A 14,439-nucleotide genomic window follows, 5' to 3' on the forward strand; every position below is an offset into this window, starting at 1 on the left:
AAGAGAGGAGAGGAAGAGGAATATTGTTATAAAAGGAGTAGAGGTAGGAAAAGGGGAGATAGAAGGGAAGATAAGGGAGATTCTGGGTAATATAAAGGAGGGGGTAGTGGTCGAAAAAAGAAGGAAGTTAGAGGCGGGTAGGAGGAAGAAGGGTTGGATGGGGGTGATAACAATAGGGAATGTGGTGGATAAGAGAAAGATTTTGAGAGGGAAGGGGAAATTGAGGGGAAGGGATGTATGGATAGAAGAAGATTTGACATGGAAGGAGAGAAAGATCAGGTGGATGATGAGACAAGTGATAATGAAAGAGGGGGGAGAGCAAGGATGGGTCAAGGGGAGGTGTGGATAGAGGGAGTGTGGTGGAAATGGGATGAGGAGAGGGAGGAACTAAGGGATGGAAAGGGCAATGGGGGAGGGAGTAAAAAACGGGGAATGGGAAGGGAAGACGAGGGAGGGGAAGGGGGAGGGAGGATGTATGGGATAAGGTCAGGGGGTTGCGGGGAGAGGATAAGGAAGTGGGGGTAAGTAAGAGGGGAGAGGGCAATTGGGAGGGTAATGGGGGGCAAGGAGCGGAGGGGGGAAAAAGCAAGTGTATATAAATAACAAGAGACCATTAGAGACAGTACCATTTGTGTTTTAATTCGATAGAATTTAACTTGATTAGTTAATATTGTAGTATCTGGAGATTTTAATATTTTTCATTTGATACATTAATTTTTTTCGAAGAGTAATAATTTTTGACAGAGTATTAAAACTGCCATTACTTGGGTTGAAATAAGAGTACCTTCACACATCAATAAGAATATTTTTGAAAAAGAATTAAAACTGCTACTACTTGAGTTAGAATAATAAAAAGATACGTATCACTTACACTGTTAAAAATTTCATGAAATTTAATATTCTTTTAATTTACATAATTTGAACCTAATTTAATGATATTACATTATATTTAATATATTTATAACTGAAAATTGTATTTGTGTACACGTACATGAAATTTAATGTACACGTTCATTACATTTAAGTAACTACTGTAACTTAATTTTCAGTTAAATCATTCATTAGAGAAGATGTATTATGGCATTCCAATTACATTTTACACAATAACTTTGTTAGTAATGAAAATATTTAAGTTTAAAACTTGACAATTACATTCATTAAAATGTTATTTAATCGATTCTGGATTCAAAGTTACGAAATGTTTATTAGTTAGGATACTATTAATAAAAATGTGGCGATATTGCATAACTCTGAGAAAGAAATGGGTGGTAATGTGGCCTTCCATAAAAATAGCCTTAAAATATTAATTTTGTTTAGAAAACAGTATTTGTTTACAAAATTAACAAAAAAGAAAAACATTTTAAAATGTATGCAAATGAATGTATATACATTCTCATAACTTCTGCAAATAAGCTGCTTAGTACTAAAAATAGTACACGTAATATAAACTATAGATTAACTGTAGAGTTAATCGATTATTTATTTTGATATGAAAACCTCAAAAAAGAGGTCGTATGTATTAATCAATATCTATAGAAGGCTACATAAGCAAAATGTCATGATGTTGTTTAAATTTGTATAATTTAAAATATATATAGATAAAATGTTAAATAGCAAATAACACACTCAAAAATACATACATTCGTGTGATAATATGCTCCAGTTTAAGAAAAATGAGGAAGTAAGTGTAATTAAATGCTAAAGTATACCTCAGAAACGTTTCGTAATACTTGTTTAGTATTTATGTACATTAAGTAAAAATGTGTTATAATAAGTGCTGGTTATTGAGTATTGGTAATATTAGCGTCATGATGTACACTGTTAGAAATTTCTTAATAACTTTTAATTAATACGTAAAGGAAGCTTGGTTTAAGCCCGCCAATGAGAAATAATGAATGTTGTATATGAATATTCATTTACTGATGTCTTAAATTGCATTAACATATGTGTTACTTTTAATGTATATACTTTTATACTGAATATACATGTTCATTACTTTTACATGGGATTTACGTACGTGTGTGTGTGACTGTGTGTGTATATGTATATATATATGTATATATATTTCACGTATATATATATATCGCAGCGTCAGCTAAAAGTCACTGCAAATTACAAGCATGTATAATACTTTCATACACATATAAGAATATAAGAATGCGAATTCATTAATGGATGTATAAATGTTGATTTTACAATGAGTCGGTAGTCAGAAATCTCAAGTTTTAACCAGTCTTAACCTAACTAGGTGACTATGATTTTCCCATCTACAAGCTGTTAATTATACAGCAAGTCGTTTAGCTCGACTAATGGGAAGGAATAAAGTCGAATTTGGCCAGACTTAAGAAAATCGGTTATAATCTTATTGTTAGTCATACAAGTCAACTGTTGACCAACTTCACCGCGATTCATCGATTACCGACTCATTATAGAATCAACATTATACTTACATTGATGTACGTACTTTCTTATATTTACGATATGCACTAATAAACATAGCACTTTCCACGGTAATCATAATCTCGATATAAGCGGGTGTCCGGAATAGTCTAGAAATCAGTAAAAACAGTTGATGGGTTTGTTTGGCATTCTCGCCACGGAAAGCGCCAAAATTTAATGAACATGTACATTAAAGTTTACTTAATTTACAGTGAATTGAAATATTATTTATCTCCGTATAATAAAAGTATATTAAATTTCAAGACACTTATATATTTTAATTTACTTGAATTTAATTTCATTAACATACACATTAAATATCGTTTCAGTTACGAGTGATTTAAATATCATTTACCATTATTTATTAAAAGTTTATGAAATTTCATGACATTTTTAACAGTGTAACGGCGAGCTACTGAACTAATAATTCCCTAAGTAATCGTTAAGATTCATTTTTACGTAAAAATGAAAATAAGTACAATTTTCAATGGCCTCGATTTTGGTAAATGTTATCCAGTTGGTGGTTCTGAAGAATGTTTAGTTGTCGGTCGGACATTTTAAATAATGTTAAATGCCGGCAGTACTATAACTTTCGAACCTCATAATTCGAAATGTATTTAACGAAAAAATACTTTATTATAGCATTTTAGAAAGCTCCTGAAATAAGTTACAAGAAATACGCAACAAAAAATGGAGGGTTTTGTTTAAATAATTTTATGTGACATGGACCTGTCCTTAAGAACATCTTTTCAAGGTCAACCAAGGTCACCGTCTTTTTCCGCCTTGAAGCCATAAATCTTTTGTCTGAAACATTTTTCCGTATCATTTACAATTTTCGAGATATGTCGGTGGCAAAGTTAAAATGGGACACTGTGTATATATAATTCATAAATTTAAAGATAATTAAAGGGTTATTACTTATTAAAGATCAAACACTCTATATATCTTATGTATATAAATAGAAAATTTATATATATTTCGTAAAAATTTGTTCAACAAGTCACACAATAAGGCATCCGACACAAAAATTCTTAAAGATTGCGAAAACTTTTCATTAAGGTGGTTCTTTAGTAAAGTGCCTCATTAGGGTCCACCCGAAATTATAAATGTCTGCATAATTTGGGTAAAATATTAAACTACGTGTATATCTTAATGAAATAGTACGGAACATACGATAATATATCAAGAGCTGCATTTTCATCGAACGAAAACAAGATGAGATTATGTTTGTACTTTTAAATTTATGTGCAAGTTTATAAACGTAAATATCTTTCCAGTACGGCCGTTGACCTATTACTTTTTTGTGACCATTAAAATCGTAATTTTTTAAACTATTATAATCTCATTTTTGAGAAAAGTCTATGGTAAGATTTGTGTGCAGCTGGTCAAAGAAGCGTCTGCGAACCTTATTTGTCATTAATGGGAACACAACTAACTGGATCTCTCCGATTTAAATAAGCTTTTAGTATGTTGTATAGGCAAAAATAAGAGACACGTATTTTTTTATACGTGCTGAGTCGCACGTTAAGAGGGTGAAATCCTCCCTTGAAAGAAATCGGTTTTTTTCTTTTGAAGCGAATATCTTCGAAAGAATAAGAGATAGAAAAAAATTTCTAGAATAAAAATTGAATGGTTGCAAGAGTACTCTATAACTATAGTAAAAAATTTTTTTAATTATTTATTTATTATATGCCCTTACCATCCACCCTTATTTAAAAAAATTTTTTAATTTTTTATATGACGAAAATTATAGATCATTTTATGCTGAAAATAACGGTGTGTATTTAAATTACGTTCCGAAAAACCATTTTTCAGATATGAACGAAAATGTCTCTATACAGGGTGTCCCATTTTAATCCCTCACCCAAAATATTTTGAAAAATAAGTGTTTTAGAGAAAAATGCTTCGGACAAAAGTTGTTCAGGACAATGGGGGCCATCTTTCTGCATTGTTGGTTTTGACCTTGAGGTCAATTTTCAAGGTTATTTGAAGGTCACGGTGATTTTTTTTTAATAGGAACCCCTATTTTTGACACCGGATTCGGAAAGAGCGGGAAATTTTACGTCCGAAATGATAGTTAGATAATTTGCTAGAGTGACCTTCAGAAGGTCAAATGTTGAAAGTCGTCAAATGTTGTCAAATGTTGAATCGTCCAGAAGGTGTTTTCTTCGATTACGCACAGTTATACAATACAACCTGTTATTTCAGCCGATGGTAGATTATTATCTCCACTTCTTATAGTGTTAAAAGAACTTATGAGACATTAGGTCCTAGGATACAAGAAACGATGTTTATACTGCAAATAATATTTTTATTATGGCGTCAAAATCTAACATCTAATCATTTTGAAACTTGGGTAAGGGAAGTATATTTTCCAAATATTGGACCAAATTCAGTTTTATTGTTAGATTCACGGACTGATCATTGTCTAGATGTAATTCAAAGAAATAGACCAGTTTCTGCACAAGATATTGTTCTATTAATTATACCGGCTGGAACAACAGGAAAAATACAACCTTAGATGCAGGCTCGGATTAAAGAGTTGAGGAGCCCGGGGTTATTTAACTTTAAGGGGCCTTTCTTTTCAATCTTTTAAAAAAAGATGATCATATCTATACGTAAAGCAATATAATTAGTTATTTAATCCAAAACAATAAACATTAAAATTGAATCAGATCAATAAAGATTAGGGACGAATAAATAAATAAATACACATTCTTTAGTTTTTTTAGTTAAAATTTTTTTTCTCAATTTTAATTTTACAAAATCTTGTACTAAATTATTAAAATCAATCGATCTTAGTAATTCGGATTCGATTGCTAAGCGAGTTAAAGATGTTAATTGTTCGTCCAACATCACTGCTCTGTACATATTTTTTATTCTTTTAAGAACAGAGAAAGATCTTTCTGCTTCACAATTTGCTATTGGTATAGTAGTGCTATTGGTATAGTAGTGCTATTGGTATAGTAGTGCTATTGGTAGTTACAAATATTCTAAGCGCTATGTAAACATTGGGAAAAACATCAATCATTTGCTTCTGAACTATCCAGTTTAATACTTTAAAAGGAGAAATAAAATTACTTTTTTCTTCTTGAGCTTTCAAATTAGAAAAAAATCCTTGCGGATGTGACTTTATCATTGGAATAAGCTGTTCCAGTTCATAAATTAAATCAATTTGTAAATCTTTATGGTAAATTTTAACTAAATTTTGAGCTTTTATTTTTATTTCATCTTTATCCATGGTCAAAAGATTGCATAAGAATTCAAATATTTCTGTAATATGAGCGTAAGCTTCGATTCTTTTGTGCATTTCTATAATTAATTTATCAATAATAACGTAAAAAGTTTCAATTCTAAATTTATTGGGTCCCGATAATGTTTCTTTTTCCTTTTCACTTTTAATTTTTTTGTAATTCTTCTTTTATCGACATCGGAATATTCTTGCATGATAACTGAATTCAAAGCTTTTGATTTCTTTTCTGTTTCCGAAAAATCATATCGTAAATTTTTAAAAAATTCTACTAAAGATAGCATCATATTTTTAGCTATATTCAAATCCAGCTCGACTTTTTGTAAATATGAACTGGTAGCATTAAATCTACTCAAAATCTTATGCCAGAATACCGCCATAAAGGCATTTTCTAGTTTAATAATTTTATTTTTTAAAGATGAAACTTCATGTCATGTATCCAATTTTTGAGTTTGATCGTCAGCTAAATGGTTTAGAGCATTAAAAATACCAGTAAAATTATTTACAAGAGCACTTACAGCATCTGCTCTTTTTGACATATAAACAATTTTTATCTCTTATAGTTTTTTTGTAAAATTGATAGTATTTGAGAAAAAAATATTGAAGACCAATATTCGGCCATTTTTAGTAATTAATATCTTGTTAACTATTGCGAAAATTGCGAAATAGTAGAGGACTTTTCGACTCAATTCGGTTCACTCTACCTGCTCACGATGGGTGATTTAATCGGTTAATGACACCTATTCTTCTTAATCTTGAACGTGTTATTACACGAATATATGTACATTTGAAAGTTTTATTCACTATTTGAAGAAAATATCGGACATTCTCGTGACATCTGATTATGATGTCTTCACTAATGCTCTTTCTTGAGGTTTTTATATTGAAATAGTTATTCGATAAGTCGATTATAGTTCTACTAATCTCTTTATACGAATCGATAAATATTGATACATAGTAGATACATAATTGTAAGTCCGAGGATGTTAGGGAAAATATAAAAGAATCTGGAATTTTGAAATTTGCTCGCAATTTCCTTAAAATGCTTTTATTCCAAATAATTGTAATTTTTTAAACATTATATCTAACGTTTATAGTCAAATACGTGCATTACTTCTACCTCAATCTTCGAAATCTACCTCAATCCTCAAAAATTTCATTGTCAGACTTTTGTGATATTTCAGCAGAATTTCCTTTAGCTTCTGATCTTCGAAAAAGTTCCATTATACAATCTCGACCACAAGCTTGAAATTGAGCTCCAGAATGTACTCGTAAATTATTATCGGCACCTTTATTAAGCGACAAATTGTTTTTTTCATTATTATTATAAAAGCTGGACGTCTCTGACATTGAAATAGGATACGCAAGTTTACACGGGTTAGTAGAATATTTTTTATGAATTAACAAGTAGAAAGGAAAGTGCATGAAAAACAAAAATTATTGATAAATGCAATAAATTATTAATAATGAAATAAGTACCTTTGTTAAAAATTAATAAGAAGTACTGCATTTGCAGGTTACTTCCAATTTATATTGATAGGCTTCACAATTGCATGTATTGCGCAATGGCGTAGCAAGAGATGGCAGCGCCCGGGGCGATCCCCTTTGTTCCCGCCCCCGGGATTTTTTTAATTAAACTATAATTTTTTAAATTTAAAAATTAATAAGATAATTTCATTAAAATTTTATTATTTATAAATGATTTAAATTAATTATTTAATACATATACTTTATATAATAATAATTACGTAATATAGAAGTTATTCTATAGATAAAAATTAAAGTAGATAGAAATTAGAATTTCTTTCTACAAAATGGAGTAAACAACAAAATTGTTTTAATGAACGATGAATGAAATTTTAAATTCGAATCTCTCGGACTTCGGTGCTTGCAAATTCTTTGATAACTTCTCTAAACTCCACATCTTTTGTTACGTCTCGTTCAATAGAAAGCAACGCAAGTCCATTTAATCGCACCTGACTCATTGTTGAACGAAGATAGGTTTTAATAAACTTTAATTTTGAAAAGCTTCGTTCGCAAGTGGCAACACTTACGCTAATGGTCAAAAAAATTCGTAAAATCACTGTCAAATGGGTAGCATTTCTGTAAAACCCCATCGAACTATCCATGCAAGGAAGGTTTCTGCTGACCACTCATCTACTGGTATGTCTGTCTCTTGGGCAGTAGAACAACAACTGCTCACAAGCCATCGCAGCCTTTCTATTTCAGATTTGAGATCATCAGATTCAATATCGTTGTAGATGGTACGTAGCGCATTAATTTTTTGCTTTATGTATTCATCGTTACATACATCGAGCAATACTTTCAAGCTCAAAAATTCAAAGCGTTCGTTTAACAAATTGAGTTGCTCGAAACGCTGTGTAATTTCCTGATTCAAACGATCAATAGATTCTAACATATCTCGGCGTATCTCTTGTTGCAGTAACAAGCCAGCATTGTCTTTTTTCTCTCCTACCATTCTTTTCTTTCGTCGTATGCGCTTTGTAATAGGGATTTCCATTTGCTCACATATTATCTCAACATCAGTCAGTACCTTGTCAACAAGACTATCTTTATTTTTGCTGAAAAAAAGATGCTAAAGCATTAATAGCAATCACTGACTGATCAAGACCCAAACTATTCGTTTGGAGATATTTCTGAGTTTTGTCTATTTCAGGCAGTATCTTGCTCCACAAATGAAGATAGCATAAAAATGGAAAAGTAGTCATATATGATATTTTATTTATTATCGGCATTTCAGTTTCCTGATTTCCAATTACTGTTCTATTCAAATCTTCATTATATTTAGATTGTTCAACAGTTATTGTACAAATATCATCTATCTCTATATTGCTTATATGTTCATTGGCATTCAAAGAGACTCTTGCTCTTGTTTCAAGTACTTTAAAAAAGAGCCAGCCTGCTTTTGGTTTTCTTTATCCCTGTCTGACTTTTGTTTTCTATATTCAGCGCCTGAAAATTTCTTGCTCATTTTAACTGTAATATATATATTTATCTTGAAGAAATCGGACAAAAAAGATAATTCCGAGAAAATTTTGCTAATTTTCATTAACTCAAACTATTTACTGTAAAATAATTCAATAGTATTTATGCGAAAATACTTTTGTGAAGTTGCATCTTTATTATTATGGTATTATTGAGGAAATAATGGTGCAACTTTATGTTTAAGGGCATTTACGCCGATACTTGTACATTCGTTTGAAAAATGATATTCTTGATTTATTACATATTTTGTTTCTTTATAAATAAGGATCAATGTTTTAAATACTTACCTTAACCCTTTAATGACAACTATGACAAGAAAATGTTAAACGCTAGTACGCTGATGCTGAATATCGGCTAACGATTTCAGTTTGATTGATTTAATTTGTCCTCTTTTATCTTTTGTTCGAGATAATTTATTGTCCTTTTTTCTTCCGTAACAAAAAATCTTCTATTCCAAATTTTTGCTTGTATTACTCAAGAAAACTAGAACTAAGGAGGATCAACTCGTGCCAATAGCGGTAGTGGGGGTGAGGCAAAAAGTGGCGACGGATAACTTCCCCCACTCTTGCGCTTCATTAGTCCTCTCTGTCGCTCTATATAGTTGTCGCTCTATCGTTCTATAATCGTCACTTTGTCGCTCTTATATCGAACTTTCACACAGTGCGCAGTGCCGCTGCACATCGTGTGAATAGCCGCGGACGTTTTTTGACTCACCCCCACCACGCAAGTTGATCCTCCTTAGTTCTAGTCTTCTTGGTATTACTGTTGAATTGGCACCAGTGTTGCAAATACGGAACCGCTGGCAGCACCATAGACTTATTGGTCGCGTTCAGCAAACTCAACTGTTGCGGAGCGCTCGTTGTTATTGATGTATTCTTTTAGATCACCCAATAGCAGCGAGCACTCACTGATCCGCTCCGCAATAATTGATTTTGCTGAACGTGTCCATTTTAAGACCAATTCATTGATTGGACATTGGATAGAGAGATCCGACAACTTTTCTTTCCTGCAGCCAATCAATAGACTTGAAATGCTTTGTCGTACGACAAATATAATACTAGCCTCTCTCTGTTAGTTCATCTATGGGCAGTACGCGATCAGTGCCATCAGTTAGCGGCTTGGCGAGCGGCTTGTGGTGGTTGATCGCGTGTTGCCACCAGTTCTGAATTTGTAACACTGATTGGCGCCCTTGTCAAGACCGCGCCCGAGGCGAACCGCACCCCTTTTGCTATGCTATTGCGGTATATGGTATGCTACGCGGTTAAGGTCCGATTTGTTCAAGGCGTATTTATAATAAACACCGCTCTAGTTTATGCATATACAATGTGCAACAATAACAGATTAATTTACTGCTAACTCAACCTTGCATTAAAAGCATTTTTTAAAATAAACAATGTTTTCTTGCATACGTATATCACGTACTTTCACTTATTTTTCTTTTAAAAATGGTCAAACTTGAAGCTGACATAAAAAATATTTCTTTTCATTCAATTCAATTTGTAATAATTTTCCCCTAAAATGCGTTTTGTTAATAGTAAAAACCAATACACAAAATTGAATTCTATTAAATAAAGTAAAGAAAAATACGATTAAAAAACAGAAAAGTCGTTTTATAAAAATCTGTCTTTAAAAAATTTTACTTTTCATCATAAAAAAAAATATTTTGTATAATTTGAGTTTCACCACTGAATTTTCAACAAAATTTTCCATAGCAAAAACATATCTTAACTTATTTTTGTTCTATCTTCATAATAAAATTAACGTTTAAAGACAAAATCGCATCTGTGTGGAAGTTACGATTGCGCGATTGGGGTGTGGAATTTGAGAATTAAATCGGAGACAGTTGGTTGTGTTTCCTTGTAAGTTATACGTGAAAGATTAAATTTTTTTTCTCTCTTATTTCATTGTTAACTTATCATAGAATTTTGCATACGTCAATTTCGGTACTTCAACTTCATTATTTAAAAAATTAGACATTTCTATGATAACTCGATTTATTAAAAAAATTTTAAATTCGACATTCACTGAAATTAATATAATAATACATATGTGAATAGTTTGATAAATTTGTGATTCTTTCTTTTACTATTTTTTTAACAAAATTTGCCTTATTTTTCATCATATCTCGATTTTTAAAAAGGAGACGGATTATCAAATTGCCCACGTATGTAATGTATGATTACTCAATATATATTTTACAAATTAATTCAAAATCAAACTTGAAAACTGTTATTATAATTACTAAAGGTAATAATAGCATTTGAAACTGGCCTTGTTCCACCAAATATCAATTATACATTGCCGAGGAAAGATATAGATGCTTTGATAAATGGAACTGTTCAAGTCATCCAAGAACCAATGCCACTTCAAAATGGTTACATAGGAATTAATAATTTTGGTTTTGGGGGATCGAACGCTCATATGTTATTAAAGTGGAATCGTAAACAGAAAGTTAATAATGGAGCACCGAATGATGACTTACCTAGACTTGTAATATTATCTGGATGCACTGAAGAATCAGTGAAGTTGTTTTTAAACGAAGTTAGTGAACATTTAAAAAGCTCATTTGAAATATTAATGATTATTATGTCGTAATTTTATTTAAAAAAATTTATCATTATAGATTGCAGATCGTCCGATAGACGTAGAGTATATTCGTTTATTACATGATATCTATGCAGACAATATAGACGGTCACCAATGGAGAGGGTATATTATATTGAATACTTTCAAAGAAGATTCAATAAAGAAAATACAAAATTGTGGAAACGTGAAAAGATCTGTTTGGTTTATATTTTCAGCCTTAGGTTTTCAATGGCCAAGAATGGGTACATAATCAATATTTCATATTTTAATAATAATACACGTATCAACTTAAATAATAAAATAATATAATTCATAAAAATCTTACTAGGCCGAAGTTTATTAAAGTTTCACGTCTTCGAAGAAGCAATAAGAAAATGTGATAATGTTTTAAAACCGTACGGTATAAGTGTTATAGACATTTTGACAAAAAAGGAAGAAAAAATATGCAAAAATGCGTTAAACGCTTTTCTTGGAATCATCGCTATTCAGGTAAAGAATCTATTATTCTTCATAATTATATATAAGTATCAATAATACCTTATGTATAAGTCGAACACAAATGATAGGCATACGTCTTTTTTAATTTTGTTCGATCACATTATAAAACTATTTGATTTATTTCCCTAATTTTTGTTATTAAGTTAATAATGAATTTTTTTAAATATAGTGTTCAGCTATCAAATTATTTGTATAATATTTATAGATTGGTTTAGTAGATCTCTTAACATCATTAGGAATTACTCCCGATCACATGATTGGTCATTCTGCCGGTGAACTTGTTTGCGCATATGCAGATGAATGCCTTACCATTGAACAAACTATTTTATCAGCATACTTTATCGGTATAGCATGTGCCGGAGGAAAAATAATTGATAGCTCGATGGCGCTTGTCAATATCGATTATAAGTGTCTTAAAGATATATGTCCAGCGGATATCGAAATAGTATGCCACAATAGCAAGAACTGCAGCGTCATATGTGGACCACCAGAATCCGTACAAAAATTTATGAAAAAATTACAGGTAAAATTAAAAATAATTCTCACACACATATTTCATAAGTGAATAAAGAAAGTTACTTGATAGTTTTTAAAACATTGGAAAGTTAAATTCAAGCCACAATTTGCTATAACTGTACACATGTTGCATTTTTTTATAATCAGGTTAACAATATTTACATGAAGGAGGTCAATTGCAACATACCGTTTCACAGTTCTTACGTCGCATCCGCGGAAAGTCAGCTTTTGCTTAATTTGAACAAAATAATACCACACCCAAAAAAACGAAGTTCAAAGTGGATTAGCACTTCTATACCTTGCACCGAATGGTTCACTTCAGCATCAAAGTTATCGTCGGCGGACTATCATACTCGAAGTATATTAAACACTGTTCTATTTCAACAAGCAACAGATCTAATTCCAAGTAATGCTGTGGTCATCGAAATCGCACCAGACGATGTTCTGCAACACGTTTTGAGAGGATCTCTACATCCAAACGTGACAAACCTTGTATTAACTCGACCCACGGAACAAAACGTTGATATAATTTTACAAGGAATTGGAGAGTTGTATAATTGTGGTTTACAGCCGCAAATTACTAAATTATACCCACCAGTGCAATTTCCAGTTAGCCGAGGAACTCCTATGATTTCCCCATCAATCAGGTAGATATTATCATAATCGTAATTCAGATAATGTATATATTAGGTCTACAACTTAATTCTCAGCCCCTTATATATTCAATCGACTGCAGTGTTTATTCAAATTTGAATCTTTTTCTCGCCATACAGTCGTTTTGAATCGTTCCTGATGTTTTGCAAAACCATGTAATTTAATGCTGAACACAAATTTCCTACTAGTTGCTGTGTATTTGCTGAAAACGTAATATTGTACATAATCCTACATATTCAACAACACGAGGGCAGATTTGAAATATTTCGTGTCAGCAGATTCAGAGCAAATGGAGAAAAACTGTTACTCATTTTGTTGTCAACAAAATGACAATTCATTCATGTCATTCATGGACAACTTTTTGATTTATCATTCATTTTCAGTAACGTAAGAAAGCAAATACACGGCAAGTTGACAGCAACACATGTTAGGTGCGTTCGGGGACGCTATTAATGCTATTTCTGTCATTCTATCTTTGGGTTCCAAGTTATGCATAAAGCGCATGATGTATCGTTTTAACCTCCTTTATTATTTGGTGAACAATAAGGACAAATGATGCAACATGCGCTTCATGCATAACTCGGAACGCACCCCTTGTTTTCGTTTAATAAACAACGAAGATAGAATGACAGCCCTTACGGAAAAGACCGATTGCCGAGGTATTATTGACTACTACATAGAAATATTACAGGGAACTGCTGGAAATATTACTGGAAATCACACAGACATATTATTGACAACTACATAGAAATACTATTGGTGTGTGTGATTTTTTCGCACTACACTGCTGAAATGTATTACTGTCTAAATATTACTGCCAGTAGTATTTAAATATGAATTTTTGCAAGTTCAAAATAACCGCATTTGATGCATTATACTTCTTGTAAACTCTATAGAAACTGATTGAAATAAAAATATATACAAACGACAAATAAAATAATCTGCATTTTTTTAAATACTGCGAATTTTAAGTATTGTAACATACAGGATGTATCTTAATTAGCGCTCAGCACTATTTCAATTTATATATTTTCATTAAAATTAAATTTCGATATTCTTTGAATAATATTAAAAAGTTTCGAGAAAAATGTTTTCTTAATAATTAAAAAAATTTAAATAATTACAACTTGTAATATACCTAAAGATGTGTGCACTGCACATTTTACATGTTCTAGCACACACACATATCCTGCATAATAGAATTAATCATTTATCGTAATAAACCAATCAATTATAATCCGCGTGTTTTTATAATATAAAACTCATCTATTATAAATAATAGATGAGTTTTATATTATAAATAATAGATGAGATATTGTAAGAAAGTTCTAGAAACGAATCATTTATCGAAATACCGCGAGCTGCTGACATCTACGTCAGCCTCACGATGCTCCAAAACCGTCATTGGAGCAGGCAGCGCTTGCGAACCTGCGCATCCTACGGGAGAAAGAACCGACGTAATATAATCCGTCGTGGCACGGCTCACGACA

General features: G+C 31.5%; 1 protein-coding gene across 1 annotated transcript in view; it reads left to right on the forward strand.

Annotated features, from left to right (window-relative positions):
- The window catches only part of LOC108723883 (fatty acid synthase), a 24,696-nt gene extending 11,750 nt beyond the window's left edge, over nucleotides 1-12,946 (forward strand). Inside the window, exons 5-9 of the mRNA XM_018449912.1 lie at nucleotides 10,943-11,236; nucleotides 11,319-11,523; nucleotides 11,610-11,770; nucleotides 11,985-12,302; nucleotides 12,443-12,946. Of these exons, the coding sequence (XP_018305414.1) occupies nucleotides 10,943-11,236; nucleotides 11,319-11,523; nucleotides 11,610-11,770; nucleotides 11,985-12,302; nucleotides 12,443-12,946 (1,482 nt within the window). The remainder of the gene's footprint in view (nucleotides 1-10,942; nucleotides 11,237-11,318; nucleotides 11,524-11,609; nucleotides 11,771-11,984; nucleotides 12,303-12,442) is intronic.
- The last annotated feature ends 1,493 nt before the right edge of the window (nucleotides 12,947-14,439 follow it).

The sequence above is a fragment of the Mycetomoellerius zeteki genome, unplaced genomic scaffold (assembly GCF_001594055.1).
Source record: "Mycetomoellerius zeteki isolate Tzet28-1 unplaced genomic scaffold, Tzet1.0 scaffold251, whole genome shotgun sequence".
Taxonomy (NCBI): domain Eukaryota; kingdom Metazoa; phylum Arthropoda; class Insecta; order Hymenoptera; family Formicidae; genus Mycetomoellerius; species Mycetomoellerius zeteki.